This window comes from Drosophila nasuta, chromosome 3, assembly GCF_023558535.2.
Source record: "Drosophila nasuta strain 15112-1781.00 chromosome 3, ASM2355853v1, whole genome shotgun sequence".
NCBI classification, from domain to species: Eukaryota; Metazoa; Arthropoda; class Insecta; order Diptera; family Drosophilidae; genus Drosophila; species Drosophila nasuta.
In genome coordinates this window covers 41,072,261-41,091,721 of record NC_083457.1, presented here as the reverse complement: position 1 = coordinate 41,091,721, position 19,461 = coordinate 41,072,261, and the positions used below count along the sequence as shown (strand labels likewise).

Genomic DNA, 19,461 nt, shown 5'->3' with positions numbered 1-19,461 from the left:
GAAGACTACGTGTTGTCATTGAGCATTGCTAAGAATTAATATTTTATTCTATTATAACCTTTAGTCTTTAGAAAATGTTTTCAGGGCATTGCAGACAGTATTAGCATATAATAATAGAAGAGTAATTAACTAATTTACCATTTTTGAAAGTAGGAATTGTCATGATTCAGCTTGTGACGCAATTACTTTTAAAATAGATTTAATCCAGGAATAGATTGTTCAAGATATTGGCGTTAATTTCTTAGACAGAAAAGTGAATGTGTAGACACAGGTGCGTATGAGTGATATTGAGTAGTAAATTGCTAATGAGGGTCAACGGAAATAATCACAATGTATAAACCAGATCGACAGTTTTCTATACGAATCCAGCTCCATATTCAGCTAATCCCAGATAATAATAAGTTAGTCTGCGCATCGTGGAATATTAAATAATGCAAAGAGCAAACATTCCATTAATATTTATATGCTTGCATAATTTATAATATAATTTAAAGTGCAGTCGAAAATTAATTATATTTAAAGCATATATGTATATTTATGCCAAGCTCAGTTAAGTCAATTAAATATTAACTCATGCTCATAACGCACTTCGAAATGTCTTAATTGTAAGCCCAATTTAGTTTGAGCTCAATTAAAATGGCTTGCAAAATAAAATATTAAGTAATTTGCCATAGCTCTTATAAGTAATTTATGATTATGTCAAAAGTAGTTTAATACATTTGAAATTATTGTAAATAATGTTTTCCAATTCTTCAATAGTTTTGGTTTAAAACATTGCAACTATAAGTAAAGCAAACTTATTAAAATGATTGTTAGATGGCGTTAGATTTCTCATTAGCTGTTTGTATACTTTTGGGCTGACAAACTAATGGCTTTAACGAAATATACTTTTGAGCTGCAAAAAGCGGCTTAAACTGAAACCAGTTATACAATTTTGTTAGCGCTGCTAATGTGTTTAGTGAGAATATAAGAGCTGATGTTATAAGTAGAAAAATATGTTAAATTCTGAACAGTTTTTTTGAGCTGTGAGAGGAAAATTTTGTTTGGACCTTAGTTAAAAGAGACATTTTTGCACTTTATAATGTAGCTTGAATAAGTTTATTATATTGATTATAAGGTTTCAATTGAATTAGAATAATTTCAGTTAGTTTGGCAAAATGTTTTACTTAATCAAATAAAAATGCAAACTTTTTGTAGGCAGACTTTGTGGCCAACTCAGTCACAAGGTCAAAGACAGTCTCGGGTCTCAGCCATTTCCGATGCAACTGCATTCAATCATCTGCTTAATGCCGTAAAAGCTCTCATCTTTCATTGCCACTTCCAGACTGTGTCGATAACAATCCCTGGCGACCACAAATTGACGGAAGACTGCTCCAATTATCTCTCCTGCCGATTGGTAGCCAATGTGGTCACAAGTTGTTGTGGGCGTATGTGGCTCATGTAAAATAATCAGTTATAAACATAAACATTATGGAGTGAAGTCGCTTCCGTCGTGCAACAAATCTTGTTACTTCCGTCACTTTAATGTGTGAACTGCCAAAAGAAGCAACAACAAAACAAAACAAAACAAAAAAGAAAAACAAACAACAAGAAAGCGATATATACATATGCATATTGATCTCTTAATGGTCGCAACGTTAAGATACAACTTTGAGCAGACAAAAACGTTGAAGACGCCTCAAATGTGGCGCACAGACAAATTTATCATAGCCAGAAAATCGAAAAAAATCAGCGAAGCGTTTAAATGTGCGCCAAAAAAAAGAAGAAAAAAAAAATGAAACAATACAAAGAAGTAAAGCAAAATACGAGAAGAAGAAAAATACTTTAAACATTTTACGTGCACTCCATTAATTAGACAGCGCCTAGTCACAGACTTAAGTTGGACATTTCTTGGTTAGACTAAGCACAGCTGCCCTGTGGCCGGGTTCTTTAACAGTTAAGGTCATCTGTTTACTTGGGTTGAGATTTCCATTATGCACGTCTCACTCTAAGCTAGGAAATGCCGGAAGGAAGTTCCGCTGGCTGGCGAAAATCTTCAAATGCCCCAAACACATGCTACGTATACGTGTTGGCCGAAATACTCACGTTCAAATCAGCTCAATGTCTGCCCCGGTGACTGGCAAAAAACCGAGTAGGTAAAGCTACTCATTTACTCATTGCTCCAATAACCTTTTCCACATCCACATTTCAATGATGGCAAAATATCAGCAATATGTATGTATATGCAACTTTGTCGTAGTCGACTGGCAATCTTCTTCATCAATAAATGACAGTTACTAACGACTTTTTGTTTTTGCTTGCACTTGGTCAATTGAATCAACTTGTTGACATTCAAGTACGAATAACTTCGCAGCGATCGATCTCCCTCCTCCCCCTGTTCAACACTTGCTCTGCTTCGGTTTCGTTTTCGTTTGCTGTAGAACAACATTAAGATACATACATTCCGTAGATATGCATCGCCAGCTTGAGCCGCTAATACAATTTATAGATAATCAAATGCATGGCGCTACTGAAACTCGCCGAGACTTCTTACTGGATTACGGTGATGCGTCGCAATTGTCAGCTGCACAGTGGTTAGAACTTTAATTGAATTTAAGAAATTATCTGAGCATTATTGTCGGGAAGCACTTCTAATATCAACTACATATAATTTATAAAACTTTTAATTAAATAAAAACAATATAATACAAGAAAAATATATACATATATTACATCATTTTAAATTTATAATTTAAATAAATTTTGCAATTTTTTTTTAAATTACAAACTTAAAGACAAATCTAATAAGAAATTTTACAAATGAAAAATAAGTTTTTTGTGAATTAAAATATCATAAATCATAAGTAAAGAAACTTGTTCATGTGTAAAAAATATTATTTATTATACTTTGATTTCTGAAAATTCAATATTGGATAATAATCTTAGAATTTTTTTTAAAAAGAGTATCCAGTCGGGTCTTGGTAGCTTTAGTTAACATTCTGGTATACTTAAAGCTCTATGGTATATTTTGTCAATAGCGGTATATAGATATACCAAATGTACATTTCTGTTTATATCAGTATTTTTCGGTATTTTCATTTTGTGTGTTATTATTGAAATCGGGAAGAGAGTATCACTCAGTCGATCACAATCGTTAGCAGCTTATATTCATTTCTTTTATACTTCAATTGCAATTTTTGCTCGTCTTCAGAAAATACTAAATTATAATTTTAATATACTTTTAATCAAACCTCTTTAGTCGTAAAGCGAAATCACACCAATGTGCCATGTAAATGTCGCTGCCTGTCTGCGTAATTGAAAAATGTCATTAATAATTAACTAATGCTGGACAACAAGTAAAGCGGACAACTGGCTAACTGCCCAACCGACCAAGTGATCAACTGGGCAGACATAATTAGAGTTATAAGCGATTTGCATTTTGCTGCGCATAAATAAACATTTCAACAGAGGAGCAGCTGATGAAGGGGCTGCAAGATATCATGACTTTGGCATAATCATCTCAACGTAGTTGAGTAGTTATGCATGCTGCCTGTCAGCGTCAATTATATAACAAAGCTAACTGGATTATTTGGGGGTTAATTTGATGCATGGCGGCAAGTCATGGTGGTAGCAACATCAGCTCAGCTCAGCTGCTTGCAACAAATTGGCCCAAAAGGTGCGAGAATTCACTTCCATCTCTCTCTCTCTCTCTCTCTCTCTCTCGCTCGCTCGCTCAGTTGAAGCTGCAGCAAACAAACTGAAAATTTATAGCAGCTTCTCTTTGGAACTGGAAGCCATTAATTTGCATTTTATTACAGCGTCCACATTTGCCACGGGTCATTTTCATGGCGCGTTACAAGCTCTTGTTAACAATGGTCAGTCAATTGGCCCGAACACTGAAGATGCGGCAGTGGCTGAGGCACTCAGCCATGTCCAACTAAGCGACAACAATGATGCCCACCCACACCACAAAGACACAGACACTCACTTTCCACTGCCAAAACTCTCTACGCTACACTCCACTTGCAACATTCGCACCTTGAAGTCACCTTCGCCGCATGTTGCAAGCGACAATTTACCTCAAGCAAATGCTTATTGCCCATTGCCCACTGTCCATTGTCAAATTAGTTTGTGTTTTTGTGTAAATAAGCTCAAATTAGGTGACCAACCTGGCCCAGCTATGACAGCGTCTAAAAGTAAACCAAGTCAAAGTCGTCATCATCGTCGTCATCATTGCCCACAAAAATAGAGCTCGCTTCAATTCGTGCTGCCTTGGCCGGGTTCAATCTTCATTTGACTCAAATTTGCGTCTTCACGGGGCGTTGGCACATCTTCAATTGCATTGTCAGAATCGAGCAGCGAATGGAGGACAGCGATGAGGGCGCGACTTGTTGATTTTAATGAGAAAACATTTCTGAAGTGATGTAATTATCAGATCAACTAAATAATGTGATTAATGTATAGTTTAAGAAATTTATATTTATGCGCTCAGGCTTAACATTTGTATGATTTTTAATTCAGTATTATTATCTCAATAATTTTCATTTATTTTTCTTATTTTAATTTTATGATTTTATTGAAATATTATTATGGTAAATCATTTCCTTTTATTCTTATTCTAATTTAAAATAAGCACATCAATATATATAGTTATTTTTTTCTACAATTTAAATTAAATTTACTACTTATTTGTAGCAAATCTAAAAATAAAAATCTTCTTTAAAACTATTTTTAGGAAACTCCGACAGCGCTTTTATTTGTTCTCATAAATTGATACATAGATTTTTCCATATTATTTTTTTTTTAATTTGTTAAAATATGTTTCTAATAAATTAGTGAAAAATATAAGTTATTTCTTTACAAAATAGATTTAACAAATTTTATTTTGATTTTGCTTAAAATTATTTGTATAAAAATAAGAGTTATTCCTTAATTATTTTTGTTGTTTATCAAAAGATTTTTATATTCAACATTTTCAAATAAAACTATGTTGCGATTTTTTTACTATCATTTTTCATTGTTATTCAAAATTTAAATAAACAGATTTATCAGTTCATTTTTTGTGAATTTGTTAAAATTAGTTTTTATTTGTATTCCCATCAGCGGCTATCAAATATATTTCATATTTTAACGATCTACTTAATTTTATTTTAGAGCTCTTTCAAATTAATGTTTCACATTATTTTTGGCAAAACATAATGGAAATTCCACTCCCACCTGCCACACGCTCCATCGTAAAGTCACAAAATTCAACTGCACGCCACATTTAACATAAAAAATATATGAATATGTGAATTTCAAAATTTATTCTAGACATTAGCGTGTACGTCAGCATAGAGGAAGAAACGAAGGGGCAGAAACATTTTGCTGCAAGGCACGCACAAGTGGCTTAAAATTCTGTCAAGCTGCTGCTGTTGCTGCATATGGAAAACCTTCGGAAAATGCCGACAATCGTTTTGCGGATTTTTCCCAACCAAAAAAGAGAGCGAGATAGACAGAGAGAGAGACTCGAGAATTGGACTTGAAGTTAGCATGTCTGCGTGGCCAAACGCTTTGGCGGCGAGCACAAACATGCAAATTGACTTAATCTAGTATTTAGTTGTACTTTTTTGTCTTTCGACTGCCGCCAAACCGCAAAAAACTAAAACCTTAGACGGTGGCAGCGACAGCGATGGGAGACAATTGTATGCAAGTGCTGAAGGTTGTTTGCCAAAAGAAAATTAATGAAATATTATTTCGTTGGCTATTCGCGCACTTCTCCGCGTATGAAACTCACTCTAATTAGAGTCTTTAGTACGCCCCTCGCTTTTTTAATTATGTGAAAATGGGCAGCTGGCTCGAATGTTGACCTGGGCATAAACTAGCGCATATTATTAACTTGAGCGCAAATTGTTTTTGTTGTTGTGGGTTTTGCTGTGACTCTTGCGGTTTGTCAATATTTCTAATAAGTTTGTTAGCTGCCAACCTCAATTGGCACGTTCTCGTCGTGGTTCAAGGATGAGCAAAACTTTAGACTCCAACTGAAATTGTCTCAGCGATCTTATTACTCTTTGAATAGCTTTTTTCCACTGTTTTTTTGTAGATCTGTGAAACCATAAATCACTCGCTAAATAGCATATGTATTCTTGATCGGTTTCTTTGATTTAAATAACGTTGCTCTTTCTTTCTCACTCGATTGTACTTCATAACGACAAATTACTCATGAGTAGTTCAACAATTTGCGCTAAATTCACATGCATATCATTTGTTTCATACCACAAACAGCTGCTATCTTTGTACCTAGTCCAATTAACCACTTAGTTAATAGCAAATTAGAAGAGAGATACTCTAACTTAAAGTTCTCTAGCTTTGGTTATGTTAAGATTAATAAAAGTGAATAAACATTTGGATACTAAAATTTTTACGTTCAATAAATTTGCCATCTATTAATTAAAATGATGGTCTAAGCCAGCTTTGGTAGTGATAAAATTAAAAAATAATATTTAATAAAAATTGACAAACATTTTTAATGCAAAATTTTGATATTGCAAATTTTGAGTTAAATTAATTTACAAGCTAGTTAAATCAAAAGTGAGTCAAAGGTGCTCTTTAAATAATTGTTGTGCAGATGTTTATCTTTTCAACAAGAGTATAAAATGTTCTTTGGAAGTTAACTAACATTCACCTTTGGCTTAATTAGTTCAATATATTTAGCGTACAATATGCGTGGGAATACAGCCGTTTAACAGCCAGAGATGACAATGAAAAATGCAGCATGAAATGTTAGTAATTATAATAAATACATCAACAAAATACAGACAACACAACTTTTATGATAAACCTTTCTATTACAAAGTCCTTTTCTGTGGTAAAAATCTTTTCTTTTAAGTCTTCAATTCTGGTCAATTGAGTCTTATTAAAAAGTGACGCGATGCTAATTCATTATTGATTATTGAGCAACTAAAAAACTTGACCATAACAAGTTATAGTTATAGTTATAAGAAAAATATAAATTAGTTTAAATTGCCGGTGTCATATTCTTTTTTGCGCTGCTTTTGCTTTTATTCGCTGCCTAGAATGGAACTGCGTTTGAACTTTGCTGCCGCGCTTGACCTTCAGAGCACGACAAGAATAAACTAGCTGAAAGGGGGGAGATTGCGGAGTTTAATACGAACTTCAAGAAGTCTGTTTCGGTTCTGTTGTTGGTTTTCATTCAGATCAGATCACTGAGAATTTCGCATGTGCCAAATAACTAGGGCTTTTTGTTAAGGCTACAACAATTGCGGCAATTGTTTTTGTTTTTTTTTTTGCTTTTTGTTGGTTACAACTTGACCCGATTTTCGTTTAAGGTATAAGAGATACTATACTATATTTTATTGTCAGCGATTTGCGTTAGAATTAAGTTGTTAAAATAAATTGCATTTTATTGCATACTATTTGTTATAGTCCAGGGCAAAAATAATTATTACGCTGCAGTTCGTTGCCTAAGTCTTTCGTTATGAAAAGGAAATTAATGATTAAGCTATGATTAATACCAGCCACAATTCTAACAAAAACAAAAGTGATTGCCATCGTGTTAGATGACTTCATTATGTGGGGATCGAAAACACAATGCATAGACAGCTCTGGAAATCTGTCGCCAATTTGCTGCACTGCTTCCATACCCAGACCCCATTCAACGGGGTTAGTGTAGCAACATCCCAATCCAATCCATGCTGCAACTTCATTCACATGGCTTCCCCCCTCATTTCGCGCCGCACAACAAAAGCGTCGTATCTCTCTCTCTCGCTGTGCTCACCACGACGTCGACGGCGACGTCGTCATCGTCGGCATCGACTCAGTTGAGTGACTGTGTCTTGCTGCCGCTGCCACTGCCGCTGCTTCGGCTGTTTTCGCACATTTCGCGCTTATTTAAATGGAAACTCGAAACTAGAATAGCCACAGTATTCCGGTGAACTTGGCGTTGTTTGTATCTCTTGCCGTTGCAGTACTAAAAGTAAATACAATTCAAAAACTGTGTCTTCATAAAAGTGCTCTAACTGAATTTTGAATTTTTGTGTGTTTTGTTTTTCAATTCTAGCGAATTACCAAATTCCATACAAAAATATATATATCGTAAAACGAGTATAAAAATCTTAAACGAAATGGCAAATTTCATGTGCTTTGTTATCCTTTCGATGGCTCTGTTCGCCAGTGTTGCTGTGGCGCGGCCAGGATACGCTGTGGATTACTATGTGAGTGGCTGTTACAATTTTGAGTGTACCAACGAACACTAAACAAAAAGTGAATTCAAAGAAAACTGAAAGTGAAACTTGTGTGTTTATTATTTTTAATAATTTTTACGCTCTCGTTTTTGGTTTTGTCAAAAAAGGATCATCCCAAATATGCCTTCAACTACGGTGTGGCAGATCATACAACTGGCGATGTGAAATCCCAGCATGAAACTCGCGATGGTGATGTTGTCAAGGGTAAATACAAACTCAAAAACTTTTATATGTGTTTCTTACTTACACTTTTTTCCCCAACAATTTGCTTTCTTCACTCTTTTCGCAGGTCAATATTCGCTGGTCGAACCCGATGGCTCCATTCGCACTGTGGACTACACGGCTGATCCCATTCACGGCTTCAATGCGGTTGTCACCAAGTCTGGCCCCACTGTGCACGCTCAATCGCTGGTCACCAAACCAATTGTGGCCCACAAGCCCATTCTGACCCACTATGAACCGCATGTGGCTCCTGTGGCTGCTCCTGTGGTGGTCGCTTCCCCAGCGCCTTATGGTGAGTGAGAAGTTCAAGTATCTTACTGTGATTTAGATGAACTGGATTCGCACTCCCTGATTTACTATTTAGCAGCCCTCATGCACCTCCAGCTAGTTTGTGGTTGTTTGTTGTTGGTAACAGTTAGTTAATTGTAGACACTTTGTCTGACATATTTTTTGGTGCATTTGCCGTTGTTGTTCTTGTTATTGCATTTTTCTAGGCATGAACACGTATCGCATGCTCAAGCTGTTCAGGCGTCACGCCAACTATTTTAACAATCAATATCGCAAATTGCGGCCAGACGACGAATACGATGACATCTTTGTGCTGGCTACTGTGCAGCAGCAGCTGCAACAGACGACAATTGCAGCGGAGGCAGATGATTATTATGCAGCCTACTGAATCAGCATTGAATTCTCTGTCGTCTAGTTATGCACATGTTTACCATATTTCTATTATAATACATAATTATCATTTAGCTATTTGCCCTGCCCTGCTCCGAGTGTTGTGTAATTCCTTTCCTTCCCCGCTTTGCATGGCAATTAGCTGTGAGTGTGTGTGTGCAGTGAGCGCAGTGAGGCGACTAAACTGAATCATCGCATCGTGAAATGTGTAACATTTCTTAAGACTGCATTTTGTTGACTAATCGCAATGCACCACACGCCCACGCAACTGTTAATTATGTCATGAGTTCGCTGATGCAGTCGAGATTAGTTCAAGTTTTTGTTTAACACTTCTTTTTTTGGTTTTGTTGTGCATTTGCCTCTCACTCATATAACATCATTTTCCAAACCTTTTTTCCCACACTAATTATGCCATATTGCAGCAGCAGTAGCAGCAGCGCATTGAGTTGGCGCTTTTCCAGCAACAAAACGCAAAAAAAATGCTGTGCGGAAAATTGTGTTGCCCATTTTCAGTTTTTAACCTCAAGCCAACATCTTTTCTCAATGTCGCAACTGTTGCTGGGAATTGTTGTTGTGATTGTTGTTGTGACTGCATGTGAAAATCATTTTAATCGTTGTCTGCCATTTTCATAATTAAGAATCGCACAGCAAACGCACCCACACAAAACTTTTGCCGAATGCCCAAAACAAAAGACTTAGGCAACGAACTTCGGCTTGCTTAAATTTGCATGCACAACACAAAAAAAACAAAATCAACATTGAGATGAAAAGGAAGTTCCACAACAAACTAGCGCAAAAACAACAACACCTGTGACCAATTGACTTTGCTTGTTACAAATTCGTGACAATCAGAAAAAGAAAAATCTCTTGAGCCAATTTACAAAACAAACCGTTACCAGCTGCTGAATCATTTCATTTACAACAATTGAAAACAAATCTCTGATAATATTTACTGGTCATTTTGTACTTTAAGTCAACAAGCATTATGCCCCCGCTGCCGCGCCCATTCACTACGATTACGATGATGGCTACTACAACCAGGCTCAGTACGAATATGTGCCACAATACGATGCCGGACACTATGGTCACTATGCGAGTCCCTATGCGACATCTCACTATTAAGCATCTCGGCTAAGCTAAGCGCAATTTAGTTTGTATAGAAGAAATGACAAAAACAAAATACAACTCTAGCTTGGAGTATTTATGTCGACCCTTTAAGCAGTTGTGTCGTTGCTACACATTTTCGTTTTGAGATCCACACATACTGTCAACATGCTGACCCACACACACACACAAACACACAGACACACACATGACAAATGACACACTGAAGCTGAGTAAGATAATAATGATATGGATGCTAATTTAAGTTGTGAATTTTTCTGTAAAATAAAGTTTCAACAACATTTTATAAGTAAAAAAAATATAATGATGTTTTTCTGGTACAATTTTGGCATTTATGGAAATAAAAATGGTATAGTAAACAGATGAAAAATGACTTTTTTCAGTGACAAAAAGTAAGCATGATTTTCTGATAATATTATCGTATTTTTAGAGAGGAAAATGAAATAGAAATAAGTTTAAAGATCATTTTTACAAGTGAAAAAAGTAATGGTGATTTTTTAAGAAAATTTTGGGACTTATAGAAATGAAAATGGTATGGGAAACAGATGAAAGAAAACCTTTATTTATAACAATAAAATAATAATGTTTTTGTCATAAATTTTTTTGGTAATCTTAGAAAAGAAAATGGAATAGAAATCAGATGGGAAATGTCTTTTACAAGTGTCAACAAATAATGATGTTTTTCTAATAAAATTTCCATCATTATGGAAATAAAAATGGCATAGGAATCAAATGGAAGATGTCTTGCATAAGCTTAACCTTTCGCTTTTTATCAACCCCATAAAGATATACTCTTTATAAACTAGTTTATACTTTTATTTGCTGCAGTCTGGGAACTAATTTTTAACGCAGTTTTTAATGATCTTGGCGGCAAAAAGCATTTACGAGCGATACGTAATTATGCATAAAACCGTTCCATAATTTTACAAAGTGATGTGGGCTCTTCGCTCAAATGGCAGCAGATGCAACAGTTCCCACCTAACAGACTTGGCTTTCAACGTTGGCGGCGTAATTTGCACTTGATCAAGTATATTGCTATTATTTAAACGATTGAAATGTAATTTATTTGAATATTTCTTAAGCATTTTTTATTTCGTTATTGCTGCAATAATTCATGGCCAATTGAGCGCGGTTACATTTAAGCCGAACATTGAATTTGTGTATTGAAATAAATGACAATAGTTAAAAAGTTAGCGTGGTTGCAGATTTCCGCTCTTCTCAGGTTTACTCGCTCTGTGCTGCAGCCAGCAACAACTTTTTTACGGTCAGCAAATTTGCAACTGTTTTCTTATATAAGTGAGTCTCGTTTTTTTTGTTGCTGATGAACTGTTTGACTGGCCCATTTGTGTATCTTAATTGGCCATTGAAAGCTTTCTTCCGGCTGTTTCCGCTGACCAATTGAACCAAGATCAAAAAGCTTTAAGGTAAAGATCGAAAGCGTTAAGCTTTTTGATTAAGCTTTCGTATATTATATGAAGAGCTTATTGCGGCTTACTCATAAGCTTTTTAGGGGATTGTAAACAAACTAAAGTTTAAAGTTTTGCTTGAATAATAAATATATTAACATACCTTGAGGCTGTTTATTTTATGAAAATCTTAAAGTCGACTTCTGGGCCGATAACTGTATAAACAGTTTGTTGAACTTGTTTTACTTTCAGTACTTTCAGAGTAAAGAATGTCATTAATGTCGCACACCCCCATTTTATGATCGCGTTTGGTTTTTATCACGTATACGACTCATTATACACATGTTTTGCTTGATTAACGCCAGCTTAATGTAGTAATAGATCCATTGTGGCGCAACTGGATACAGCATAAATCGAGCAAATCGTTTCATTTAACACTTGACCAATTAGTAAATGAATTCGATTTGAATTCGACGTTAATAACTTTAGTAACAGTTGAATGCAACCGGTCCGGATTGTGATTCAACAGCGAATTCCAGTCGCGGGCATTCAGCTAATCCATTCAAAATCATTGCTCAATGCAATAGATTAGCTGGTTTACTTAGCCAGCTCCGACGTCATCTTCTTAGTGCCGGATTAAACTGGCTCAAGGCTAAGCTGTAACTGGTCCCAGTGATTCCTAATTGAGACTCGGATTCTAAGACGTCTCTTAGGTTTTGCATAAAACTTACATTAAATCGCATGATAAGTGGATGCACTTTGTCAATTGAATTACGAGTTGCATTTGCAATGCCAAACGCCAACATCAACACCTATATATAAAAATACGAGTCGCTTGCACAATGCTCATTTATTTTTTGAGCGCATTAATTTTGTATTAACATTTTTGAAATTTCGCCTGGTGACTGAAAAAAGCCAACGAAAGTGACAATTAAAATCTTTTAAATCTTGACTAGCCGTCTGTGGCAGCATTTCCTTAAGAGAGCGCTCGCCCAGATGCTTAAAGCCTCCGGCTATGCCGGGCCAAGACGGTCCAAGCTGGGGACGGGGCTGTGTCAGCGCCGCCAAACCTCAATTATAGCAACGCCGGCAGCCAACTTGCTTACACCTATTTCACTATAAACCAATGTGTGTTTGTGCGCACAGAAACACAGATACATTCGTATATGGAGCCGGCACAGGTTGCCAAAGTGGACAATTTAATGTGGCTGTCATGTTAAATGCCAGGCCAATAATTTAAGCCTCATTTTTCTTGGCTGAGAAATGTTTGATGGGTGGTATGTGAACTATTGGGCTCACATCTGTGCCTCACGAAATTACCAAAAAAGCCAAAAAAAACATATTCACGGATTAATAAGTAGAGCACAATCAAAGTTATGTTTGCCATTGGCTATGAGAAATTGAGAAGGGCCATGAACAGGTTATGTAAAGGAAAAATCGAGAGTGAAGCGAAATTATGAAGAAAAGTATAAAAGAAAAAAGGTAAAAAGCCTTAAAAGCTGTGAAAGTAGTATTAAAATATTATTTATTAAATGAATATACTAAAAATACTTATAAGTATCAAAGCGGCGAATAAATAAATCCAATTAATCTACCAAAAAATAATAATATGTATATTCAAGCGGTATTAAAATATATGAAATTAGTATTCCAAAATTACTTATAAGTATCAAAACATTATTAAAATATAGCAAAAATACTAATACATTTAAAATATAATATACCACAGAGTACAATATATACAAAATGTCATCCAAGCATATTAGTATCAGACAGCTGCAGCAGTTTCTTGTCATATAAAATTGTTATTTGATTTTTATCTATTTTTAGAGTTTTAATTGTTTCAAACAGGTTAATTGCTTGTGCTTAGAAGTGCTGAGCCAGATGAACTTTTAATTACCGATTATCTGGTGGTTTATGAAGTCATCGGTATGACAATAAAATAAACATATTATTTTAGTATTACTTTAATTACTTTTGCTGTACATTTTTACAATAAATTTAGTAACAGTTCAATTTACCAACAATTTTATGAAGCTATAACTAAATTTATTATGAGCAGCGAAATAAAATTGAAATTACACTAAACACTCAAAGGTCTTCTGTAATGACTAGCACTTAAGATTAATATAAATGTATCTACAATTACAACAAATAGTTTGGACAATAGCTATTATTATCATTGTATTATTAGCAATTTGAAAAGCAACAATAAACTTGCATAAACCATCTGAATCTTAGCTAAAGTCATTATACATTGATTTCATAGCATCGTGCGATTAAAACAAGTTCTTTGGAATTATAGTTCCGCTAATAGTTTGCATAGTTCCATCACTTTAATACTAATTAACAAATATTTTAGCTGGAATATCGTATAGCTAATTGCATTTCATTATGGGCCATTTAAAGTAATTTGTTAACAATTACGGCTAGCATTTCCGTTTGCCAGAAAATGAATTAGCCACGTGCTGATCCCGAAATGAAACGCTAATCGAGGCAGAGCTCTGGCTCTCGACTTTTGTGTGAAATCGGAAAACAAAAAAACTCAAAAATGTGAGAAATAAACCACAAATAAATCGCGTTTTATACTTAACGCAAACTCACTTGAACTCCATTTGCGGTTTTTGTTTTTTTGTAACAACAAATATGAAAATGTAAACAAAATGAATCCACAAAAAAACAGATTTCGTTTAATGAAACTTTGTCGAGCAGAGAGCCAAGCGCCTAAATGATGGCAAAAAAGCGGTTAAAGCGCCTTTGAAATCCATTTGCTTGATGGCTCTATTTGTATTATTGTTGTTTATTTATTTGATTATTCGTAGCTGCTGCCGCTGTTGTTGTTTCTGTTGTTGTTCGTGTTGTATTATGCAAACATCTTTGGCGATTCTTAAGATACACGTATCCATTAGATACATCGCAGCACACACGATCAAGACCCTTTTAAAGAGATTGTCTCGGCACGTTTTCAATATTGCAAAATCACTTGTAGATACTATGAGATTGTGTGTGTGTTATTGACTCATGAGCATTGAGAACAACAACAATGAGCTTCCCATATGATGATGATGATGATGCGTCACTTTTGCTATCAACATTGAAAAAATCAACAAGTAAAACTGATTTTCCAGCCGACGCGTCGTTAGACGGGTTTTACTGATTATTGCCATGGATTTTCATTTTCATTTTCCTTTTTTTTTTGTTTTTTGCGAAATTTTGCAAGGCTTTAATATTGCTGCTGGTTTTTTTTTTTTTCGTATTCATACCCGCTACCCATAGGGTAGAAGGGTATTATAATTTTGTATGTAACAGACAGAGGGAGGCATCTATGACCCTATAAAGTTTAAAATTTCTTGATCAGTGTAAACAGCCGAGATGATATGCCCATGTGCGTCTGTCTTTCTGTCTGCCCGTATGAAACATGGGATCTCACAGACTATGATAGATAAAGGTATAATTCTTTTTCAGCAGCATTTGTTGTGTTTGAACGCAGGTCAATAACAAGAGTAACATAATTTTAAATTTAGAGCCAAATTTTTGTACATGTCTTTATAATTCCTGAAAATTTGGTTACGATCAGATAAAAATTGTAGAAGTTATTTAAGAAACACTTTTGTATCTTATGGTATATTTAACATGTAGTACTATATCATTATACCAAATATAGTATTTGATATATTCTTGAAATTTTCTGGTATATTAATTCGGTATATTTCAAGAATAATATCTCATTGTTTTGCTCCTATTAAAAATGGGTAGCGGGTATCTCACAGTCGAGCACACTCGACTTAAGCTTTCTTACTTGTTTTATGTGTTGTTGGTGTTGCTGCATTGTTGCAGTTTTGTTGCCAGCTTTTTATGGTGTTCAAACTAATTTGTGGTTACAAGCGACTGCCGGCCTGTATTTTTTGTTTTTTTTTTTATTTCGTGGCTCAAAACACAAACTGCGGCATCATGCCCTTTTGTTGTTAACTAACTGTGTGAGGTGGTGGCTTATTGAATGGGGAGCATAGGAGCTTAGTAGGAGAGCACGAACATGCGCAAGGAGCGGTGGCGGGGTGCTCATAAGAGTGCGGCACAATTTGCAATTATTGTTGAACAAAAGCGCCAAAAGTCGACCAACAACAACAGCAACAACAACAAAGTCTGGCTTGGAGGAGGCGTACAAAGAAGGAGTTTGATGTTGGGAGTTGGCAGGATTGCTTCATCGCATTACAGCTGAACTAATTTGCCAAATTTAGTAACAAATTATACATACTATGCATATGTTATACACACACATACAATTAAGGTCGCTTTTTGGTTTGCGCTGTCAACAAAATCTCAGAATCTCTGCAGCACAAAACTGACAGGCAACTTTCGAGACATCTCTGTGGAAGTGCACTTCAAACACTACACAGAGCAGAGCGTGGCAGTTGCAAAGTGTTTGCCATTGATACAGGCAGAGGCAAAGGCAAAAAGGCAAAAGGCACAACAAGTAACAAGTACTAACATCAAACAAGCCACAAAGTGAGTGTAAAGGAAGCAACACAAATCGCTTGAGTTGCCTTTCCTTTTTTTAATTTGTGCAGCTTAGATATGTATTAAAAAATTTGCAGCAATTACTTACCAACAAAAAAAATATCAACTGAACTGCAACTGCAAACAACTGTAAATTTCAATTTGCATAAAGCAAAGTTCAATAGCATAAATAGCATTCGGACATAACACAACGATCTACTATAGTTCCCCTTCATTTGGTCCGGAGCAACAACTTTCATGAAATTGATTTTCCATGAACTTCAATTTCGGTTTTGCATGTTTGGGCTGCCAACTAAAGGAGTGCAAACTGAATGGGGAACTGCGGCTAGTTTTGAGCCTTTTTCCGCAAGTTTCGCATACAATTGTCATTGTCATTGCTTTTGGCTTTTATTGTTGTTGTTTATGCTGTTGACCTGTCGGGAGATTTATATTTACCTGCTGCCCATTTGAAGCACATTATGTAAATTTCGCATTGGAAACTGGTTCGTGTTTGGTTTTTTTTTTGTTTGTTTGTTTTCATTGCATAGCCGAATCGAAGCGATTTCTTTTGCAGCGTGTGTCTGTGTTTGTTTTGTTGATTCGCATATCACATTAAGCGCTTTTCCACTTCAGCTTTTATCCTAGGCGCTTTTTAATTGCCAACTACAGTTTACACACTCGGTGCATTTTCTTTCATGCCAGGAAGACAATTAAAAGCAAGCAGAACTTGTAAACGAGTAGCTTTAAAACTTTGAAATTAAAATCAAAGTAAATGTATTTGTTATTGTTTTATAGGACACTTCACGACTCGAATAACTTCCGACTTATTTGGATTATAAAAAGCCAGTTATGCTATAAATACAAAAAGCTAAAAATAGACGACTTGTATGAATACTAAAATTTAAGTAATAGCCAAATAAAAATAAATTTTTAAAAACAGACGAAAAAAATGTATAGCATTCAGAAAATTTCTGAATATAATGAATAAATAAGCCGAAAGTTAGTCATTCACAAATTATTTGCTTAGCAAACGAAATATATAAAGCAGTCAGAAATTATTAATTTAACAATAATAAAAATTATGGAAATCATGAATTCTTGACACTAAATATGTTATACTATATGAAACGGTATGAACTGAAAAAAAATATTCTTAAGAAATACACAAATTAAAATAAATACATTATGTTCAGAAATTATAAATTTGTTTAAGAAATAAATTAAACGAAAGTTTAAAATCAGTAAGAAATTATTGTCGTAGAATAAGGAAAATATATGAATAACATTTTTAGTCAGTGTTTTTGTGTTATCAGTCAGAAATTATAAATTTGTCAGTAATAAAAACTAAGACAATCGTGAACTTTAGTCAATAAATATATTATATCTTCAAATAAATAGTATGAATGTGGCTTGAACTGAAAATATACTGTGAATAAACTCACAAATTATAATCTGAATATATGAATTATATTTGTTTATACGAAATGTATTGTTAAAAATATTAAACTTACTTAATATTCAAACACTTTCAAAATTTTTGCAAATATTTTTTGCTCTACAAATTTTATATTATGTTTCTTCCATTGTTATTGTTTTTGTATTGAAATTTATCTGTGTAACTTGAAAAGACTAAGTTGAATGTTTTCTTCTTTTTAAACATCCTTTTTCATATTCAAATAAAATGACAATACTTAACGCGTTTTAAAGTATTACTCTTTTGTTTTAAGCTTATAAATGTGAAGACAGAGCTTACAAAATTGATATTTGAAATATGAACAGTTAATACTTAATGAATGATTGCCTAAGCAAACTTTACTTTCATCTGATAATCCGTTGTGTGTCATTAACTTCAATTGAGTTTCCGTTCTTAACTCGCTGATATGTTGCGTTTTTTGCAATGTTGGTTAATCCGTCGTTAACTTTAATTTTGCACAGTGGAGTTAACAGCACTCGTAACTTGCGCATTTACAACTTAACGGTAGCGCCACGACATTGCGAGGCCTTTGCCACAACAGCAACAACAACAACAACAACAACAACAACTGCAATAACCTTAGCAACAACAGCGGCAAGATAACAACTCTAAGCATTGAATAAGGTTAGCATCTCATGACACGATTGCAACTACTCTGTCTCCAGCTCTCTCTCTCTCTTTCATTGTGTTGTTGTCTCGCTCTGAGATGCATACGTGGTTACGAGCATTGCATGTGAGATAAGCACCCGCATAGCTGTGGCAAGCAGCAACTAGGCAACTGGACAGTTGGACAACGACAGCGAGGCCATTTCATTATGTAAACGCAGCAAGGAAAACGAGAAATCTGGCAACAAATCAATAGCTAACAAAAAAAGTGTTTTTATTTCGTATTGATGGGGCGTCGGGATGTGGACTAACTGGCTAACTGCCTGACTGCCTAACTGCCTAACTGACTGACTGACTGACTGACTGACTTAGGCGATATGAGCACGTCTATGGGGAATCTGTAACTGTTGCAGACTGTCTGTGGACCGGCTTCAGTTGCGTGTGCTGCAGCAGCAGCAGCAGCAGCTATTATGAATAAACATGTGGCACATGTAAGCTGTGTCGCCCGCCTCGTTGGCAGCGCTCCTAAGTAATGTATTTAATATTAGCCAGCTTTGGTAAGTGCAATTGGAAATGGCACAACAAAAAAAGAGAGCAAAGTGATTTTCGGGTTTTGCAATTAGCCATAACACAAGTCACAAAGGAAACACGCTCTGTCTCTCTCCACGCGGACCAAACTCGTATTTCCTGGCCTAGTGTCTGCCAGTTGTCTGGCAGGCTCCTTGTCTCCCTGTCCGTCTGTCAGTTAGCCTGTCAGCCTGTCTGTTTACCGCAACGCGTCTTGCGCCTTCTGGCCAACAACTGCCATTTAAGACTGCAGCAAGAGAGTCAGGAGATGCGCTGTGATTACAGTCAATCGTCCCATCGCGGATCGCTGAATTATGACAATAATTTTATGTTAATAACTCAAGCCTGAACTTTATGCCGCCAATTTTGGACTCTAAAACTCTTGACTGTTGCCTGTTTGCGACGACTGCTGGCGGCTTTTTCTCTGTTTTTGGTGAATTGTGTAATGTCTAGATTCGTTGGTTAGTTAGTACGGCTCGCGGGGCGTATGCGTAATAATGCCCATGGCCAATTGAAAGGCGCAACCAAAAAGTGCAGGCTTAATTAGACAATTTCTCTATTATGGCGTATCCAATGCCTTTCACAAACAACACAAATCGCCACTCAACGCCACTCAATTACAGCTGTGGCTAATCAAAAGGGCATTGATTTTTATGAACTGCGA

At 35.5% G+C, this 19,461-nt stretch overlaps 1 protein-coding gene and 1 long non-coding RNA gene across 3 annotated transcripts; one reads left to right on the top strand and one right to left on the bottom strand.

The window, feature by feature from the left end:
* Window positions 1–7,912: 7,912 nt before the first annotated feature.
* LOC132791350 (larval cuticle protein A2B) lies at window positions 7,913–10,540 on the top strand. The gene is made up of 5 exons (XM_060800224.1): window positions 7,913–7,954; window positions 8,039–8,192; window positions 8,330–8,426; window positions 8,512–8,736; window positions 10,096–10,540. The coding sequence occupies exons 2-5, from the start codon at window positions 8,103–8,105 to the stop codon at window positions 10,242–10,244; spliced, it is 561 nt and encodes a 186-aa protein (XP_060656207.1). The 5' UTR covers window positions 7,913–7,954; window positions 8,039–8,102; the 3' UTR covers window positions 10,245–10,540.
* A 765-nt stretch (window positions 10,541–11,305) lies between these two features.
* Window positions 11,306–12,701, bottom strand: LOC132791238 (uncharacterized). 2 transcript variants are annotated; one of them, XR_009632884.1, is made up of 3 exons: window positions 12,385–12,573; window positions 11,817–12,332; window positions 11,306–11,749 (listed from the first exon to the last, which is right to left on the bottom strand). It is a non-coding gene; the product is annotated as an uncharacterized LOC132791238 (long non-coding RNA). The 2 variants fall into 2 exon arrangements; XR_009632883.1 differs by having other exon boundaries at window positions 11,817–12,701.
* Between the last annotated feature and the right edge of the window lie 6,760 nt (window positions 12,702–19,461).

Bases quoted from the DNA above. Each gene is read 5' to 3' on its own strand.
- LOC132791350 (XM_060800224.1), top strand. From the start codon at position 8,103: ATGGCAAATTTCATGTGCTTTGTTATCCTTTCGATGGCTCTGTTCGCC. The intron at 8,193-8,329 runs GTGAGTGGCTGT...TTGTCAAAAAAG, and splicing joins GATACGCTGTGGATTACTAT to GATCATCCCAAATATGCCTT. The intron at 8,737-10,095 runs GTGAGTGAGAAG...TTGTACTTTAAG, and splicing joins CGCTTCCCCAGCGCCTTATG to TCAACAAGCATTATGCCCCC.